Here is a 20,993-nt window from a genome sequence, read left to right as displayed (position 1 = left end):
CCACGCCCAACGCGCACGCAATTGTTCTCCGTTCGCAACTAATCAACAAACGTCGACACATAGCTTCCACAATCGCCAAGGAAGTAGATAAATAGATCGTAACTTGGCGATTTGCCCTTTCTCAGTTGCCGGGCTCTTCGCTTGTTCACGCAAAGGGAAAACTAGGAGCGAAAGCCTTTGAGAGAGACGCTGAAATAGCGGATTTTCCGCCTAATGTCACACGGCCGCTTAATGTAACAGGCGTATCAGGTGCGCGCAATTTAAACATTTCTCTCTTGGCACAAACCACGAGGTACTGCCAGCAGTAGTCGCTACTTTCAAAAGATGCAGGGGTTCTAGTCTACATGCAGTTTTTCAACCTACCGAACTTTCTGTACTCGTCAGAGATTATCGCTCTAAGGAAAACAAACATAACCTCCTGTCGATTTTCGCTATTAACTTCAGTCAGTTATGCAGTTACTTTGTGATAGCGCGGTATTATGTCCGGTGGTGCGTAGTAATCTTACTTGCTTGTCCCTCATTGTCGCAATGGAATGAGCCACATTTCAGGAATTCCTGACTGATCATCATCATCATTATCATCATAATCATCATCAGCCTTGTTACGCCCACTGCAGGGCAAAGGCCTCTCCCATACTTCTCCAACTACCCCAGTCATGTACTAATTGCCCATGTCGTTTCTGCAAACTTCTTAATCTCATCCGCCCACCTAACTTTCTGCCGCCTCCTGCTACGCTTCCCTTCCCTTGGAATCCAGTCCGTAACCCGTAATGACCATCGGTTATCTTCCCTCCTCATTACATGTCCTGCCCATGCCCATTTCTTTTTCTTGATTTCAACTAAGACGTCATCAACTCGCGTTTGTTCCCTCACCCAATCTGCTCTTTTCTTATTCGTTAACGTTACACCTATCATTCTTCTTTCCATAGCTCGTTGTGTCGTCCTCAATTTAAGTAGAACCCTTTTCGTAAGCCTCCAGGTTTCTGCCCCGTACGTGAGTACTGGTAAGACACAGCTGTTATATACTTTTCTCTTGAGGGATAATGGCAACCTGTTGTTCATGATCTGAGAATGTCTGCCAAACGCCCCCCAGCCCATTCTTATTCTTCTGATTATTTCAGTCTCATGATCCGGATCTGGGGTCACTACCTGCCCAAGTAGATGTATTCCCTTACCATTTCCAGTGCCTCGCTACCTATCGTAAACTGCTGTTCTCTACCGAGACTGTTAAACATTACTTTAGTTTTCTGCAGATTAATGTTTAGACCAACCCTTCTGCTTTGCCTCTCCGAATCAGTGAGCATGCATTGCAATTGGTTCCCCGAGTTACTAAGCAAGGCAATATCATCAGCTAATCGCAAGTTACTTAGGTATTCTCCATTAACTCTTATCCCCAATTCTTCCCAATCCAGGTCTCTGACTACCTCCTGTAAACACGCTGTGAATAGCATTGGAGAGATCGTATCTCCCTGCCTGACTGCTTTCTTTATTGAGATTTTGTTGCTGTACCAGTTTCTTCCGTTCCCTCCTCAAGTCTAGACTAATTCGAGTTCTTGCCATCCTATGGTCACTGCAGCGCACCTTGCCGAGCACGTCAACATCTTGAATGATGCCAGGGTTAGCGCAGAGTAAAAGGTCTATGTCATTTATAGTCTCACCATTCGGGCTCCTCCACGTCCACTTTCACCTATCCCGCTTGTGGAAGGAGGTATTCATTATCCGCATATTATTCTGTTCTGCAAGGTCTACTAATAACTCTCCCCTGCTATTCCTAGTGCCTGTGCCATATTCTCCCACTGACTTGTCTCCGGGATGCTCTACCTTTACGCCACCGCTGCACCCGACTATACTCCCTTGATCCCATATTAAGCCTTCGAGTCCCATCAAACCTTCGCCCTGGAAACGCCACGCTTTTGTATCGACTGTGGTAGGCCGTTGCTTTAATTTGCCAAAGCCTATAGACGCGTTCACATTTTGTATGATTTTGTGCGACTGCCCGGAGTACAGTCCGCAGAGAGAATCCCTTCGACACGAACTGAACCAGGTGGATGACCGACCACTATAGGAAGAAGGAATTCTAAACCATCGACAGGACCTAACGTCACAGAAGAGGGCCGTGCAAGGGCTACTGCGCTTCTTGCGATCTACTGACTTTTGTGAACGTCTCTAGCTGAAACGCCGTTTGTGTGTCTTTGTGTGCATTTTTATTTCTTTTTTTAAACCTTTACCTAGCTGTCCTCTTTCTAACCCCTATCTTCCAACCCCAGTGTAGGGTAGCAACCGGAGACTAATATCTGGTTAACCACCCTGCCTTTCCTCTTCATCGCTCTCTTGTCCCGAATTTGTCACCTGAAAATTAAGTTTGTGTCACGCTTTTTTTTTTCAGAATTGGCAGTTTTCGCTGAAACGCGCTGTGCATATACATATACATGTGGTAAGCTGTGGGCAGCCCGAACATTTTTGAAGAGTTGTCGCGTGTCGCAATAGCAAATCGGACAGCGACAATGACAGGTTGAGCCTCTAATTTACCTTTGCGCGATTTGGCGCCACCGTCTGTGCTCTACCAACAGACACGTCACTGTGGCGAGATAAATCGGCCAGACGTGACAGTAGAATTACGAAAACTAAAACTGCGGCCTTTTTCCTGGCTTTCACTGACGTAATCTGATTGCTTTCCGCGAACGCGCTGTCGAGAGGTGGCGTGCGAGTAAAAATGGAGAATGGCATTTTGGGAGAACTTCAGAATGGCTTCAGAATAGGTAGGCATTTAGATGATAACTTATTTGTTATTACTCAGTGTATTGAAATATCAAAAGTAGAAAGCAGACCGTTATATGTCGCCTTTTTAGACAATACAGGGGCCTATGACAACGTAGACCGCAAGATGTTGTGGCATATTCTGGAAGGACAAGGCTTAGGTGACGATTGTCTACAGCTTTTGAGAGATATTTACCTAGAAAATACCGTTGGCGATGAATGAGAATGGATGAGGAGCGAGGAGAAAGTTCATATCAACAAGGGACTGACGCAGGGGCGACCTTTATCCCCACTGCTGTTTATGATGTACATGGTGAGGATGGAGAGGGCGCTAGAAGGAAGTAATATCGGGTTTAATCTCTCATACAAACAGGCGGGTACAGTAGTAGAGCAGCAGCTTCGAGGTTTATTTTATGTGGACGATATTGTGTTGCCAGCTAACAAGCAAAGTGATTTGCAACATCTGGCTAATATCTGTGGACAGGAAGGCGACAATTTAGGTTTTAAATTTAGTGTTAGAAAATCAGGTGTTATGGTATTCAATGAAAACAGTGAACAGACAGTGGAGATAGAGGGCCAGGAAATACCTCGGGTAACAGAATATAAATACCTTGGTATATGAATAAACGAAGGCAATAGATATATGGAAACACAGGAAAAAACAATAACAGTGAAGGGGAAGAGAAATGCAGCCATAATGAAGCACAGAGCGCTATGGGGATACAATAGGTACGAGGTGCTCCGAAGTATGTGGAAAGGTGTAATGGTTCCAGGACTTACTTTTGGAAATACGGTTGTTTGCTTTAAATCAGGGGTACAATCAGGACTCGATAGGAACCAAAGGTCATTGGGTCGCCTCGTATTGGGCGCTCACGGGAAGACTACAAATGAAGCTGTGCAGGGTGATATGGGCTGGACTAGTTTTTAAGTGAGGCAAGCTCGCACTAAAATTGAGTATGAAGAACGACTGAGGAGTATGGAAGAAATTAAATGGGCTGGGAGAGTGTCGAGGTATCTGTACAGGAAAAACATTGATTCACAGTGGAGGAAAAGAAATAGGAAGCTTACCAGCAAGGATGCGGTCTGTAGGGTGGGTAACTCAGCAACAAAGAACGTCAAGCGGAAAGTCAGAGAGGCCGAAATAATCTCATTTGTGGCGGCAATGGAAAAGAAACCTGCCATGAGTAACTACTTAAGAGACAGACAGACAAAGAACTTTAATAAGACAAAGAACTTTAATAAGACAAAGAACTTTAATAAACTACTTAAGAGGAAAAAGCGAAATGCGGGAAGAAACATTTTATGATAACTCAAAGGGAAGCTCATTACTTTTCGAAGTGAGATCGAGATGCCTTAGAACACGCACCTATAAAGCGAGATATGAGAAGGAAGAAGAAGCATGTGCTTGCTGCGGTAAAGCTAGGGAAACTATGAATCATGTTTTATTAGAATGTGAAGACATCTAGCCAGCGGTCGATTTAGGCACCACTGGCCTCCTTGAATCCCTTTTGTTCAGCGAGAGCAGTGGAAAAGTAAACATGTCCGCAATAGGAATTAGTAAGAGGCGATTGGAGGATTGGTGGAAGAAAAGTAGGGAAACGACAAAAAGCGGAGACCTACAAAAGCACAGTTCTCAATTGGGAATAATAAAATTTGGTTTTGAAAGTTCATAGTGTTTTTTTGTCTTTCTTATTGTTTAACCTAGGTAGGACATTAGGCCGCATAATAGCAAGAGCTTTGTGGCGCAACCCTCCGCCCGGTTTCAAAGGGGACGCTCATAACATCCATCCATCTATTCATCCATCCATCCATCCATCCATCCATCCATCCATCCATCCATCCATCCATCCATCCATCCATCCATCCATCCATCCATCCATCCATCCATCCATCCATCCGTCCGTCCGTCCGTCCGTCCGTCCGTCCGTCCACCCAACCATCCACCCATCCACCCATCCATCCCTCCCTCCGAGTCCGAGTATAAGCGTTCCTGTGCGTGAATGTTGTTGATTCTGATTTCCAGTGAACCCGGCTTGGCGTCATTTCGGTGACTGAGTTAATTATACAGGGTGTCCCAGCTATCACGCACCCAGACTTAAAGAGCAGTTGCGTTACTCGAAGGAAACGTAGTGCATATTGTTTCCAGTACAGTGGAGACCAGCCAGTAATTCTTTCATTGTTGAAATTTAATTCGACGATTGCAATTAATTATCTTATTCTAGAAATACTGTTCTGTTTAGCAAAGTGTCAAAGAGGCATTTGTAAGCACCCCCAGGTACCTCCAAGTGACATATAACTGCTGTGATTTCAACGACACAATAATTGCGTGCAATTTTTTTCCGGCTCGCAAACAAACCTCACGAAATATGAAGAATATCGCGTGGCTGTGCTCCCACCCGCATCATAAAGCAGCGCCCTCAAATAAGCTGAATGAAAGCAACTGCATGGAACTGATGACTTGGAGCAACTGATGACTTGATGATGATGCCTGATGACTTGATGATGAGCAACTGATGACATGAAAATTGGTGTCTGGGCGTCCAGGTTCTATACGCGAGCATGAGGATTGGAGGCCATACATGCTAGAACATCCGTATACGCAAGGACTCAAAAATGGAGTTCTCCGCTGTTTCTTGAAGCTGCCAATTTGTCTGAGGTTTTCATAATTTCTGATGATAGCCGATGCCTTTGGTCTACCGCCACACTTCCATGACTGATATATATATATTTGCGGCCGTCCTCTTGTTGTCATTTGCGAATCCCAAGGCAAGGCAAGCCTTTGCACTGACGTTGTCAATTCGCTCTTGTGGTGATAGGTTTTGTGGCAAAAAAAAAAAAAAATAGATCCGTGACTTTTTCTGCGCTAAGACAACAGCTATGACGCCTTGTTTCCAACTAACACCAAACGCGACGTGTTACCTCGGCCAGGACGCGGCAGATAAGGCGATAGGTCGATCACGATGTTTTTTTATTTCTTTTATTTCGTTCTGGATAACTCAGAGGGAGCCTGTTCGAGGGCGCTTCTTTATGATTCGGATGGGAGTGTAGTCACATGATGTTCACATGATCAGTCGCAAAAAATTAATACGCAATCAGTGCATCGCTGAAAATACCGCAGATAGATGCGCCGTAGCTGTGCGTTCGAATGCCTCCTTGACACTATCATAATTATGATAGTACATCTCGAGTTAGATAATAATTACAATTACCTAATCAAATCTCAGTAACGGTACTATCACTGACAGCTACTCCACTGTACTGTAAACAATGTGCACTAGGTTTTCTTCGAGCAACGCACTGCTCTCTTTTTTAAAATCTTAGTGCATGATAGTTAACTTGGGCACTCTGTATATATACATGACTTTTGCATGCAACTGACAATGTTTCCATCCCTTAGAAATGTTGCAAATTATCAGAAGAGTTTTCTTATGAGTCGTTAGCATTGCTTATTGGAAAGAGAAGCAATACTGAGACACACAACATTCATGCGCATTTTACACGCCACTGATAAAAGACTTTGCCAAAGGGATCACTGAAGTCTACAGTTCTTTTTTCATGGTAAAAAAAAAATACGCAAAGGAACTTGAAGCGTGGTGAACATACAGCAACATATCCATTCTATAGACATAGGGTATCCTTATCTTTAGAAGTACAACTTTAATTGGCTACCTCCATCTCTTTCAAAAATATAATAAACTTTGTCCCGTGTGTATGTTTAAATATATTGTGTGTTGCATGTTGTTTACAGTGGAAATTTAAAACATTGTTGAAGTGAGAAAATACGGATGAAGCAGCCGCCGCTAGTGCTTCTAAAGCGCGTGTCCTCCTATTGTCAGGATTTGCAGAAATAAAGCGAAAGCATGAACTAAAAACCGTGGACGTCCGCGCCAAGAATGATGCAGTAAGCTCTTAGCCCGAGTAAACGTTCAAGTGAAATGGTCGAGATAAGTAGAAAGAAACCTTGAATGATTTGGTGACAAAGTTCTGGTAAAGGCACTTTAGGTGTGTGTGTAGCGGGGGGGGGGGGGGGCTTAGGCCTTGGAGCCCCCCCCCCCCTCTTAGTCGGCGCCTATGCTTGGTACCATAAACTTGGAACAGGCGTACACAATTGGCGTCAAAATGAGCGCACGTCTCTCTAGTTTCTGTGGAATATAACATTTTTGTTCTACATAGCACCGCAGAACACCCCTAGATACTAAAGCAAGAATGACAGCTTCCATCGGCAGAGCTGGTTGAAGCACAAGCAGTTATCAACTTTTCTGCATTTGAAAGAACAAAATGCCAGAGAGTTTCATGCCAATCTGGTGGCGGTGTATAGACCCATTTCGCGGAGCGGTTTTCTCAAGAAAAACGAGATGGCGCTTTCGGTGGCGGGCCGCACGCTGCCTCAGCGAAAGCGCCCAAATACAAAACATTTACCAGTTCTGCCGTGCTACTGTGCGAGTAGCTATCGGAAATGCAACTCGGTGTTCGCTAACGCGCTCTGCGCCATTCATACTGCAAGATGTGGAGCGGTAGAGGGAAGATATGTGCAGCGCTTGGCTTAAAAACAGTGACTGGCATATTTAGGAATGGAATGAATCTGTGTGACCATGTCCACGGATGGCTGCTACATAACGACTTCCAGCATGCGTTTCCGGCTTTTCGCGATGAACGGCCATCTTCGAAGATAAACAAGTTCCCTCATCCGAACTTCAACCCCAGATCATCGGCAAGAGTGAGCCCCACTTGTTACACAGTGACAAAGCGAGTAGCGTCACTTCCTCCCAAAGTAAATTTCTCGCGTGTTATCTACAAACATCTACCCCAACTGACACGCGAACTTAACTTACTCCCATTATATCACCAACTAATCAGGGGTATGTGAGAGGGCGCTCAGTTTAATTAATGTACCGAAGCATGGCTGACGGCGACTACACTGACAGAACACGAATGTTCGAAGTTGAACGTTTCGCGATAGTTCACAAAGTGAGCGAGTGACTAAGGATAATATATCTTTGCTATAACCTTTTACAAAGTGAAGAACATCTACGTTGGAAGCTCTTGTATGCCGTAAAAACAAGTCCATCACAACTGAGCCCACCCGCGACCGATTAGGAAGAAAATAACAATCAGATAATGCCCGCAGCGAGAAAGCTTATTGAGCCAGGAACATTACAAGCAGCTGCTTCAAAATGTTAGCAAAATAAACAAAGAGCAAAACACACTGATTCTGATTTAATTCACAAGTGAAAACCTTGTACAGCCTGGAATACATTTCTAGCCCCACTTCTATAGGAGCACCGTATTTGCTGCTCGACCAGTTCGGACAAGGCGCAATGAGATCTGAAAGCTCTTGCATGTCCTCTGAAGTTGTGGCCAAAACTTCGTGCCATGCACCTAATCACAGCCTACGATATCCGCGGAAACAGAGGTTGACTGAGCCGCACCGGCGTCATGTACATTTATTGCGAACGCGGAGGCAACGGAGACAGCTGCGGCAAGCAATGGACGCGTCACCACGTGACCCAACATGGCGGCGTCCATGGGACCCCCATGAAAAAGGTCTATAGAGTGACAAAGTCCCCGCTTATAGGACACTATTGTGTAATGGCGCAGGCGATTTCATTGCACTCAAGCCACGGCGTCGAAGAATGGAGTTGCCGACCGTCGCTCGATGGTGAATCACAAATTGATGCGCAAGAGTTCCTCGTGCTTCCTTAACGGTGGATAATTCACAAGGAAAAAATGGTGTCCTTGTGCTCGCACACTTTACGAGCCGTCTGTAATCATGACGTTTCGAATTATCTGATATTGAATTTAGTACAATCTATGCGTGTGTATCACAATGGCGGTTTCGCCTCCGACGAAATGGAATAACAAACACTCGATAAAGAAAAAGGAACACATGTCAAGTGCCCCAACTTTTAGTTTTCTTGCGACAAATCTTCAGTCAGACAGTTCCATTGCAGCACACGCCATAGTATATAGGTAGCCATCAGTAACATAGATACTTTCCACGTCATCTATCGGTGACGTTCTTATGTTTCTTTTTAACCTATGAAGGCGTGCCTGAGTTTTCGCTTCGTAAGCCTGTTCACTACTTCATAATAATAAAAAAAATATACTTCGTTTTTTTTTTCATCAGCACAGCGACCTCTGGTTTTTTCTCTCTCGCCCTCTCTTTCGCTGTTCAGCGCGAACGTATAAAAGCTTGCTTCTGGCAAAGCTCGTCACTCATCGCTCGACAAGGAAATCGTCTGGAGACAGCAGCGTAAGTAAACGTTCGTATGGTACGAGTAGCTATGAACGCTCGCTCGGCAGTGTTGGCAGGGAGAGCTAACTGGTAATTTGGTTCGAGAGGACGCCCTTGAGCGTGTTCAAGTAGTGCGCTACGTTAGCAATGTAACTTGCTGTATAGCTGACAATCGAACTTAATCTATTGTCCAGTTGTGCCGTAGATCATGTAGTCAAGCGGATTATTCTGTGTACGTTCCTGGTCGTACAGTCTAGTGCAAAACCAATGGGCTTCTGGCGCCAGGTTTTCCTTAACACTAGCCTGGGTAAAGTGTGCATACATCTTAACAATAACAGATGCGCTTCATCATTTGTGTACTTTCTTGGGTTTCTCAGCATACTTATTCTCCGACGTTCTCAATTTTGTTGATGTTTTGTGCCTACAGCGCGGAAATGTCTTTGAACTTGTAGTATCAGTACACACTTCTAACACTTCATCTCTGCCAATCGTGCCACGTTTGTCGCATTCGTCACACTCTCATTCCTGGCATTCACATGCTTTCCTTTCTTTTGTCTGGTTCAGGCTATGGCCGCCGTCACCATGCTGCTGGCACTCGTGTGCTGCGCTCTTGCGTGGCCACAGGCGGCGGAATCCCTGGCTCTGCACAAAACAAAGCGGACGACCACCAAGCCATCGCTTATAACAAGCTCCGCTTTCGAGATGACTGGCACACCACTCGTCAACAGCACCGTTCCGGAAGACGAGCCCCTAAACAGGAAACCACTGAAGAGCCCGCAGACAGCGGGCGGCTCCAAATCTTGGGGCGTGCCCGGTTCCGTACCGAGTGCATCCATCGACAGTGGCAGCAACGAAAGTGAATCACTGCGAGGGCCCTGGGGCTCCGGCTCCGGTCAGAGTGGCTCGGGCTGGTCGAGTTCAGCTAACGATACCACTGCAGGAAGCGGATCTGGCTGGGGTTGGAGTTCCAGCGGCGATGGTGATACCAAGAACATGGCTTGGGGAAACGGCAGCGGTACAGATTGGGGCATTGGTCAAGGATCGGGATTCAGAAAGGTTAAACAATGGGGTGCTGTGAAAGGACAAGGAAAACCCAGTGGATGGCGTGGTGGAAGCGGCCAAGGTGGTGGATGGAAGGGTGGCCAAGCCGGTGGATGGAAAGGCGGTAGTGGCTGGGGCTCGGGGCAAAGCGGCGGCTCTGGTTGTTGCGGCGGCCAAGGTTCTGGACAAGGTGGCGGCTTTGGCGGCGGCCAAGGTTCTGGACAAGGTGGCGGCTTTGGCGGCGGCCAAGGTTCTGGACAAGGTGGCGGCTTTGGCGGCGGCCAAGGTTCTGGACAAGGTGGCGGCTTTGGCGGCGGCCAAGGTTCTGGACAAGGTGGTGGCTTTGGCGGCGGCCAAGGTTCTGGACAAGGTGGTGGCTTTGGCGGCGGCCAAGGTAGCGGTCAAGGTTCCCGCTGGGGAGCTGGCAGCGGTCAAGTATCGGGACAAGGCGGCGGCCAAGCTAGCGGTCAAGGTTCCGGCTGGGGAGCTGGCAGCGGTCAAGGCTCGGGACAAGGCGGCGGCCAAGGTAGCGGTCAAGGTTCCGGCTGGGGAGCTGGCAGCGGTCAAGGCTCGGGACAAGGTGGCGGCCAAGGTAGCGGTCAAGGTTCCGGCTGGGGAGCTGGCAGCGGTCAAGGCTCGGGACAAGGTGGCGGCCAAGGTGGCGGTCAAGGTTCCGGCTGGGGAGCTGGCAGCGGTCAAGGCTCGGGACAAGGTGGCGGCCAAGGTGGCGGTCAAGGTTCCGGCTGGGGAGCTGGCAGCGGTCAAGGCTCGGGACAAGGTGGCGGCCAAGGTGGCGGTCAAGGTTCCGGCTGGGGAGCTGGCAGCGGTCAAGGCTCGGGACAAGGTGGCGGCCAAGGTGGCGGTCAAGGTTCCGGCTGGGGAGCTGGCAGCGGTCAAGGCTCGGGACAAGGTGGCGGCCAAGGTGGCGGTCAAGGTTCCGGCTGGGGAGCTGGCAGCGGTCAAGGCTCGGGACAAGGCGGCGGCCAAGGTGGCGGTCAAGGTTCCGGCTGGGGAGCTGGCAGCGGTCAAGGCTCGGGACAAGGCGGCGGCCAAGGTAGCGGTCAAGGTTCCGGCTGGGGAGCTGGCAGCGGTCAAGGCTCGGGACAAGGCGGCGGCCAAGGTAGCGGTCAAGGTTCCGGCTGGGGAGCTGGCAGCGGTCAAGGCTCGGGACAAGGCGGCGGCCAAGGTAGCGGTCAAGGTTCCGGCTGGGGAGCTGGCAGCGGTCAAGGCTCGGGACAAGGTGGCGGCCAAGGTAGCGGTCAGGGTTCCGGCTGGGGAGCTGGCAGCGGTCAAGGGTCGGGACAAGGTGGCGGCCAAGGTAGCGGTCAAGGTTCCGGATGGGGAGCTGGCAATCGTCCAGGATCCGGCTCTGGGCACAGTGGTGGCTGGGGAAGATGAGGTGGTAACAGCTACGAAGGACGTCATGGCCTCGACATGTGGAAACGCCAGATCAACTTGCGGAAATCCGGCTGGGAAGTTTCATCTGTCCGGCTCGGCGATGCCGTGGTACATCGCGTCGCTGCGCTCTGCTCCAGACCCTACCTGCCGAATGGAATGCGACAATTTGATGGCAGCTGGCACGGCATTGCAACATTCCACGGCCATGACGTCTCTCTTTTACAGTCCTGCAATGAGGACATTTTGACAACTTTCTTTTTAAATGCGTGCGATTGAACTCCTTGTGTGCCTAAAGTGCTGCTTTTAAATACAATGGACATGTACTGCGCGTTCGACGAAAGCTACAGAAATAAAATGGGGCACATGTGACAGCAACCCTTCCGTTTTATGTCTAATGACTGCTAGTGTATCACGGCTGGAGAATACAATGTTAACTACGGCGATCTTTGGCCATACTGAACGCAAGAGAATCATTGCCATCTTTTTCCAGATGCATGTTTTGTGTACCTTCAGAGCGCAGGCTATCCAGTCCTAGTGCTGTGGCGGAGTGCAACTATTCGGTCCTTTCAATCGATTATCATAGCAAAAAGAATCGCATTGTCCTAGACAGTACACACGTCAGTCACTTCAATTCCTCAACCAATTTTCCGTTAGCGGACAATACACCGACGAGAGCGTAAGACCTGCTTCCTGGTATTACAGGTATCACTTTCTTCTATGCATTCAGAATGTCGCATTATGAGGCGTGAAACTCTGAAAGCTTGGATAAACACGCATGTTCTTTACCCAGTCTTACAAAATCGCTGCTACCACTCTGCTGAAAAGCGCAAGTAATAATTCTCTCTCGCGGGGTTATTGGATACTTGGGAGAGAGGAGTATCGGCTCTTCCTCAAATTTCTTCTGGTGTGTGAATGGCCAGTTTTGTGGGTTTCGAGACATTCAAATTCTATAACCTGGATTGTCGCAAGCGTTAAACGACCAGTACTGGGTCAGGTGTTGTCCGGTCCTATCAGTATATCTCAAGTCGGAAGTCTTCGTGGCTTAATTCTGATAGCTCGGCGTAGATAATTTTCTAGATCTGCATGAGTGTCTGGTCACTGTTACAATGTTCCCAAATTACCCCATATACATCACAGAACCAGCATGATTTTTCCTGCTGACGATTTGGCGCAGTGTTTGCGTCCATCACTACGTGGTACGCCTGGCCCTGTCGTTGGGCATCCTGAAAAGCAGTTGCAGCGCATTTAATCTTTCTAGTCCGCGCGTAGACTTGCTGCACAAACACATACGAATCACCATACTACATAGCGTGCGCTTCAGTCCGGAGATGACTTGCAAGAAATATAACACCCCCCTCCGGGGCGAAAAAGAAAAAAAAAACGCCTCACAGATCGCTGCTACATTGGAGTGCATGTCGACAACGGGGCGGTCGTCTTTCTCCTGCTCTGTTGCAGGAACATCCATCCACCTGCCAGTTATTCATTAGGCCATAGTGAAACTCCTGCCAAATGCCAAATAAATCGTACAGCTTCTATGAATTTTATTTCACTTTTAGGGTTTTCATACGAATCACCCTCGTAGATGCGCGTTATACTTGTCAACCTAATCTGTCACAATTTCTTTGTCCACAACAATACTCGTTATCGCAATTAATTGCGCCCATATCCGCTTTAGCGATATTTACTTGCCTACATTAACGCCCCTGGATTTTCGAAAAGTACCGAAAGCCTTTGATCTCGTCGCTGCTTTGTGATTGGAGGATAACATTAGCGCGTCCCCTGGCGTGCTCCAGGAGCAGCCAACAGGACACGTGCAGCGCGGACGCAATTGTTCTCCTTTCACAACAAATAAGCAAACGTCCACACATAGCTTTCACAATCGCCACGGTAGCAGATACATAGATCGGAACTTGGCGATCTGGCCTTTCTCAGTTACCGGGCTCTTCGCTTGTTCGCGCAAAGGGAAAACTAGGAGCGAACGCCTTTGAAAGAGACGCTGAAAAAGCGGATTTTCCGCCTGTCACACGGCCGCTTAATGTAACAGGCGTATCGGGTGCGCGCAATTGGTTGCAAGTGCTCATATATGCGTGTGATACGGTTCTAATGTTTATCGGGTTGTCTTCCTTCAGTGTACCTTCTCTTAATCTTATTAGTCGTCGCCTTCATTTTAGTTTTCTTCTGATATTTTCTTCTGATATTTACATATGTTGCATTGCTTTTGTATTTCTTCTTCATGTGTCCATGTGTATGTATATATATACGTACAGTGGTGAGCAGCCTTGTCTAGAGCGCGCCGACGGTGCTCTGCGGAGTAAGTCAGCGCCACCTAACGTTGCGCTCTGGGTTTGAGTTATGCGTCCTGCGCGCATGCGCGGCAGAAACAGAGGCACGCCTGCTCATCGCGTCCTTGTCCAGCAACCGCCTTGCGAGTTCGTCTCGTGCCGCCAGGGACGCGCTGCCTGCAATTGTGACGCTGTGACAGCGGCGAGGGCGTCGCCATGCCGCCGTGTTTCACGAGTGTAACGAGACGGCCAGGCAAGCAAGCGCGAGTGATAGCAGATCACCGCGCATTTCTGCGCAGGCACTACTCGCCGCGGCCATAATGTCTTTCGGCGTGTATCTGTACTGGGTATTTAGCTGAGGGCGACAGCCGACGAAAGTAGGCGACGAAAATAGACACCAAACAACCATATAGGCCCAATTCTCGCACTCTTAGCCTGGTCTGCGCCTGAAACGCGCGATCACCCGCTATCACTTGGACATGCTTCAGAAACGCGCGATCACCCGATATCACTTGCACTTGCTTGCCTAGCCGCCTCGTGATTCGCGCGAAACGCGTTGGTTTTCCGGCCGCTGTTACATATCATTCAGCGCGGCCCTGGCGGACTGAAGCGCAAGCACTGAGGCCGAGAACCCACGAGCAAGCACCGCTTTATTTTGGCCGCGCATGCGCACGAGACGCATAGCTCAAACCCAGAGCGTAACGTTAGGTGGCGCTGATTTGCTCCGCAGAGCACCGTCGCCGCGCTCTAGACAAGGCTGCTCACCACTGTACACATGTAAATATTTATGTATTCTGCCCCTCCTGCTTGGGCCCTCATTTGGGCCTGCAGTATTGTGTAAATAAATAAATAAATAAATAAATAAATAAATAAATAAATAAATAAATAAATAAATAAATAAACTATTCTCCTTGGCACAAACCACGAGGTGCTGCCGGCAGGTGTCGCTACTTTCAAAAGATCCAGGGGTTTTAGTCTACATGCAATTTTTCAACCTACCGCACTTTCTGTACTCGTCAGAGATTATCACTCTAAGAAAAACAGAAGAAAACTCCTGTCAATTTTCGCTGTTAACTTCAGCCAGTTATGTAGTTACTGTGTGATTATAGCGCGGTATCTTATGTACGCTGGTGCCTAGTAATTTTACTTTCTTGTCCCTCATTGCCGCAATGGAATGAGCCACATTTCAGGAATTCCCGACTATACTCCCTTGATCCTACATTAAGCAACATTCCTGGCAACACAGCAGCCGATGAAGCAGCACGACAAGCACACCACAAGGATGATGCGGCTCCGCTCCCAATATCAAAGAATGAATTACGCGCCATTGTAAGGACAACGTCTTTCAAGATGTGTAGAAACACTTGGTTTGACCAGAATTCTAGGAGCTCGGACTTATACCATGTTGATCCGTTTATTGAATTCAAATTTTTATTGTCATTAGACAGAACTATGGAAACCCTTATTCGTCGATTAAGGCACTGCCAGCACAAAGCATTCCTTATACAGAATTGGCCGTGCGGAAACTCCCAAATGTGACTGTGGATTTGTAGACGAAGATATATATCACCTCCTTCTAGAGTGCCCACATCACGACACACCAAAATGCCGACTTAAATCAACCCTAATTAGACCACTGACCTTTCAGTTTAAAGAAATTTTTGGGTCCTTGGCCAGCAACGTCCTTGCAGAAAAGCACTTTAAAAGCACTAAAGACTTTTCTTGAAGACAGCGGGATTGTTGGACATTATTAACGATTTTATTGTTCCTTTCATTTCAATGTCGCTGTATATATGCATGCGTTTGTGAATTATTTGTGAATTACTATATGTGATAATGCATTCACACGATGTATGTACCACCCGCTGAATAGAGACAGTGTTATTAGGCGACAGTATCATTTGTATTTTTGAGACAATTATCTACATAACTGTGGGAACATTTACCTTGTATATTGTATGTACCATGTGTTTCTTACGTCATAGTCTTCCTGTGAAAACGTTGCGTGATAAGTCCTGGTGCTTGTGTGAAAAGGTTATTTGTTACGTAATCTTGAACCCTGTTTGTTGTATGATGGAACCATTCAAGAGATATGGAGTAGCCGGCGCCTTAAATTGCGGGTCAATATCTCCTTATATCATATCAATAAAAAAATGGCTGTGGCTTAGGTAAGGTTAAGCCCAGGATGCGAAGCATACTAGCCTTTATTTTAGTTGTTGAACCACTGTTTAGCCTGGTGAACTGCTGTTGCTTGGCTATATTTGGTTCGGCTAGACGAAGAAACAACTCATGCATTACTTCTTCGCCTTCAAGAGTGGAACGCGACAGCGTTCCCGTCGACCCGCCAAGGGGTGTAAGACAATGGGCTACAGGGCAGCGACTACGCGCCCCGCATTGGACGCGGTGAGCGTCGAGCAAAGCAGCGTTCGGCGCGGCAACGAAATGTGCGCCTGAGCAAGAGACGCACGCCTTAGAAACAGCGCGTTTCTAAGGCAACACCGCATTCACTAGAGGCGCTTTTGTACCGCTTTGAAGCGTTGTACTCGTGGCTCAGTGGTAGCGTCTCCGTCCCACACTCCGGAGACCCTGGTTCGATTCCCACCCAGCCCGTCTTGCAAGCGTTGAGCCAAAGCCACTTCTCCTCTGTCGTGACGTCACGGTGTCACGTGATTTCATGGTCACCGCCGCGCCTGAGGAGCTGGGTTGAGCCCTCGTAATATGCTTCGCATAAAAGCCTTCGAGCCCCATCAAAGCTTCGCCGTGGAGACGCCGCGCTTTTACTATCGACTGTGGTTGGGCGTTGCTTTTACAAAAGCCTATGCGTTCCGCATAGGGTTGGCCAACACCGCAACCTGTGACCACTGCGGCCATGAAGAAACGATTGGCCATATTTTGTGCGACCACCCGCAGACAGTCCACAGAGGGAATCCCTTTGCCACGAACTGTGCGTCGTAAGCTTTGGGCAGATCGAAAATTTTTGAAGAGTTGTCGCGTGTCGCAATAGCGAATCGGACAGCGGCAATGACAGGTTGAGCGTCTAATTTACCTTTGCGCGATTTGGTGCACCATCTGTGCTACCAACAGACACCTCACTGTGGCGAGATAAATCGGCCAGACGTGACAGCAGAATTACGAAAACTAAAACAGCGGCCTTTTCCCTAGCTTTTATTGACGTAATCTTATATTGCCTTCCTCGAACGCGCTGTCGAGAGGTGGCGTGCGAATAAAAAGAGAGACTCACTTGCGAAGTGCATGTACCAGATTTACAAGGTAAAGCTGTTCTTGGCGAGCGCGCATATTTCATGCGCCAGAGTAGGCCGAAGGGAAGCATACCTTTATTCGTTCGCAGAGCCCCCGCCGCTAACTGCTGGCTGCACAGTGCAATTACAGCTGCTTGTAGAGTTCTGGGCAGCACTTTCAATGCCAGAAAATATTTCAAAGTTTTAACAGCGGTAAAGATAGGCCGCTGCACTAACGACCGGACTGCGGGAACACGCAGATTCCTTAAATACTGACAGGCAGCGACCTCGCTTTGCACTATATATACAAAGAATGCGGATATTTCCTAGAGCTGAGCGACGCAACCAGTGTAAGGAAGTCCAGAAACAAAAAGACTCGCGAAATCTTCGAAGCGCATACAAGAGGGCGAAGAAAGGAGCACAGTGCGTACGCACGCCGTAAATTAATGCACTTGCTAAGGAGGTGGAATTTTTAGAAGACTGTCCATTCGAGCAGACTGACTGCGACACTCTTAAGATTAATCTTGCATTGACGTTATTATTACCCTCTCCCCTTTTGTGCACTTATATTCCATGCGAAGCACGAAATAAACGTTAGTATGTTGAAGGTCAGCGCTTCTTCGTTTGACCTGATTATCCCGTCTTTGGCACTGTAAAAGATTCGAAATATACCAACCTGCCCCGGTCAATGCCACAGACAAGAAAATACGAACTATTGCTAAAAAATAAACGCGCGAAATTTCGTCACAGCATAAACACTCGAGTGTGAAAAAAAAGAGACAAAAATCACATTTATTACAGACTTTATTTAATGCAAACATACTTAGCACTTGATTCACTCCGACTCTGGTTCGGAGTCTGCGCGTTTTTTCCACAGCGAAAAGTGCATGCTGTCACGTGGGAGAAAAGTTCAGCAATGGCGACACCAGCGCGCCTTGACGTTACAGATTTCGTCACGCTATACTAGGAGGAGGTAGCAACACAGCGCAGCAACACGTGACAGACACTAGAGCTGCACTGAAGTTAGAAACAGTCGGGTGCGAGAATGGAGTCGTGTTCTTAAGAAACAAGAGGTAGAAAAACTATATAAAGGGTGATAAGTGTGCAATGCGGCGTATAGCGCACGCATTTCGGTGTGCAACCAACGTTTGAAAGGCTGGCGGTGAATACACAAGTGCGGTCACACATGCTTCGAAACACAGCTATAGATGTCGCGAAAAATCCTGCGTGAGGATGGGGCCGCGAATAGTGCAGTTGGCCGCGTGTATACTGTGCAGTTGTGATCACAAGTATACATGCAGTACGTGGCCCCTCGCATCATTGCTTCGGCCACGACGAACCGTTAAAGCTGCATGCGCGTCCGCGCATGCGTGCGAAACGAGTCTCGTCACAACTGACACCTCTCGTATTAAAATTAACTTATGGGGTTTTACGTGCCAAAACCACTTTCTGATTATGAGTCACGCCGTAGTGGAGGACTCCGGAAATTTTGACCACCTGGGGTTCTTTAACGTGCACCTAAATCTAAGTACACGGGTGTTTTCGCATTTCGCCCCCATCGAAATGCGGCCGCCGTGGCCGGGATTCGATCCCGCGACCTCGTGCTCAGCAGCCTAACACCATAGCCACTGAGCAACCATGGCGGGTGTCTCGTATTCACAGCGCACACTTCTCTGTACTGCACTGCGGTGCACTTCAGCGTTATGGTCACGACCCCGCTAGTGCAGTGCAACAAACAAACAAACATTTAAGTAAGCCGTGTAGTAGATTTCGTGAAACGTGTATCGCTCGCGATCTGGATGGTCCCATGTAGTAACGTTTATTTAAAGGATTTAAAAAGCGAAACATGATAAAACTATTCGTTTTTGCTTTCTCGCATTTCTCGCAACGGCACTGCCAACTAACTTTCTTGTTTTTCCGCCGATTAAATATGACTAAAAAATTGATTGCCACATGTGAATACGCCAGCATGAGAATAGGCCAGCATGAGAATAGGCCAGCATGAGAATAGGCCAGCATGAGAATAGGCCAGCATGAGAATAGGCCAGCATGAGAATAGGCCAGCATGAGAATATCGCCGCCTGAGTGTTCTGTTCTCGAATAATATTTTTTTTTCGTCAACGCTTATATTTTGATCGTCGGCATGAAGTTTTACCTTAAATATAGCTAGGCACAACTGCCAGTAGTCGCTGTATAAGCATTACATCGGCTGATCAGAATCTCGTGGGCTCCGCCAACTGAGAAGTCGACAAAAACACAACAATAATAAAAAAATACATATATATATAATACGAGCGGCCCATCGGAGGGGAGTCAACTAACGTCAATCGTCACAATACTCGTGGATCACCAACGGTGCACCGGGCAACGTGAACTGAATGTCTTCCGACGATCGAAGTAGCAAGATGGTCTCTCTTTAAATTTCGACGAACGTGTCATAGCTTGGTGGTGCTCTTCAGCAAATCGAGAATCTCCTGGTTGATGACGTCGGCGCAGCGGGTGAAGAGGTAATGCGTTCCCTTCTCGAAGCGAAGAGTCTTCACGGGTCCATTGCCGTTTCCTGCATCAAGAGAAGCAATGGTTTTGACACTTTCTTTTTCTGTTTTGCGGGCTTTCTTTAACACTCGGAACAAAAATCATTTTGGTTAATCATGGAGTTCGACGCAATTGCTTTCGAGCCACAAAGCTTTTAATCTAATTCGGGCAGAATCACGTACGATGACTACATCCGAACCTCGGCTTCCTATTTTTTTTACTCGCAGCTTCGAGAAAGGGGCCAAGTACCCGATTTACCCGACCAAAACCGGGTTGACTCGTACAAGAACGCTATACGCATCAAAATTCGTACATACGAACCCGCATCTTTTTCTTTTTTTAGCTCCATCACTACACTCAGCTGGACGCTAGCTCCCCGCATTAGGAACGTTCCTCCATATTGCAGAGTTGAGCAAAAATTATTTTCGTTAAGCAGTGACTCACTGGGTACCCAATGCAACGCAGGGGTTGCGAGAGATGCCGTTATTGAAGGGCTTCAGACTACCATGGGTTTCTTTAACGTTTGCCCGAAGCTCAGCACATGAGCGTTTTCGCATTCCACCGCCAACGGTGACGCGGCTACCGCAGTAGGGCATCCAACCCCGGACCTCGTGCTCAGCAGCAAAACGCCATAGCATGCCAAGCGATCAGCGCAACGGACTCTGGTTAAGCAGGAGACACACGGCACGACTTGGCGTCCGATCCGTGCGACTGGAACAGGAAAGACTCAGTAAAAAAATAATATCCGACAATAGCATCGTTAAATGCGGCGTACCACTAGTCCGATCCAGCGTAATCGTTCCGACAATCGCATCCAACAGGTCTCCAGCAGATTACATCGCGTTCCAGCAGCCGGAGCAGCCAATAAACTTCGAGCTGATCATCGCGTCGAACGCATCGTGCCGTGTCTCGGGCTTTAAAGTACGACCTCAATAAACATGCACGCAAACAGCGGCCGTCTACTTTCCGAAGTAGCGGCATCGATCGGCCCCGCCACTGAATTCTCTTTAAGAACACATGTTGAAGAGAACAGAACTTACGAATCCGTGGCTTCAAACTGAGTGCGCGAGAACTTGCAAATCGTGGCTCCACTTTCTGGCGGTCCGTATAGTAAACACGGCACTACAGTGTCGTTTACAGGAACTCGACGCGAGCGAATCGAGCCAGAAGTTGACCCAACCCAGCCCGACACGGCCGCGTTTACAGGCAACTTGTCCAGCGGGTTGGGGCTGCGTCAACCCAACAATGGCAGGCGTGTTGACCGAACTCGCTACGAGGTCGCATCGTCCCGGCGCGCTATGCGTTTAAGCGAACCCCGCAACGACCGGACTTCGCATAAGAATCTTGGATTACAGGCTAGCCGGTTTATCGCGAACGAAGGTCTCCAGCGCTAAACAAGACGAGGCCAGAACGAATGAGGCATAAAAACAGGACGAACGCTGGTCCTGTTTCTGACTCGTCTTGCTTGCGCTGAAAACCTTCGACCGGATTGAGTCGGCTTGTCGG

The 20,993-nt window shown here is 48.0% G+C and overlaps 2 protein-coding genes across 2 annotated transcripts in view; one reads left to right on the top strand and one right to left on the bottom strand.

Annotated features, from left to right (window-relative positions):
• The first annotated feature begins 9,559 nt into the window (after positions 1–9,559).
• LOC139057700 (uncharacterized) lies at positions 9,560–11,678 on the top strand. The gene is made up of 2 exons (XM_070536440.1): positions 9,560–10,007; positions 10,090–11,678. Exons 1-2 carry the CDS (start codon positions 9,560–9,562, stop codon positions 11,676–11,678), a joined length of 2,037 nt encoding a protein of 678 aa, XP_070392541.1.
• Positions 11,679–18,579: 6,901 nt separating this feature from the next.
• LOC139057376 (uncharacterized) overlaps positions 18,580–20,993 on the bottom strand; it is a 61,407-nt gene continuing 58,993 nt past the window's right edge. Inside the window, exon 8 of the mRNA XM_070535448.1 lies at positions 18,580–19,512. Coding sequence (XP_070391549.1) covers positions 19,388–19,512 — 125 coding nt within the window. The 3' untranslated portion in view covers positions 18,580–19,387. The remainder of the gene's footprint in view (positions 19,513–20,993) is intronic.

Source organism: Dermacentor albipictus, chromosome 3 (assembly GCF_038994185.2).
Source record: "Dermacentor albipictus isolate Rhodes 1998 colony chromosome 3, USDA_Dalb.pri_finalv2, whole genome shotgun sequence".
NCBI classification, from domain to species: Eukaryota; Metazoa; Arthropoda; class Arachnida; order Ixodida; family Ixodidae; genus Dermacentor; species Dermacentor albipictus.
The sequence above is the reverse complement of the archived record's forward strand: the minus strand, read 5'-3'. Positions and strand labels throughout refer to the sequence as shown.

What these genes read in the sequence shown, in the direction of transcription:
- LOC139057700 (XM_070536440.1), top strand. Translation starts at nt 9,560, where the DNA reads ATGGCCGCCGTCACCATGCTGCTGGCACTCGTGTGCTGCGCTCTTGCG. An exon ending in GGCTTGGGGAAACGGCAGCG is followed by an intron (nt 10,008 to 10,089) that starts GTACAGATTGGG and finishes AGGAAAACCCAG; the next exon opens with TGGATGGCGTGGTGGAAGCG.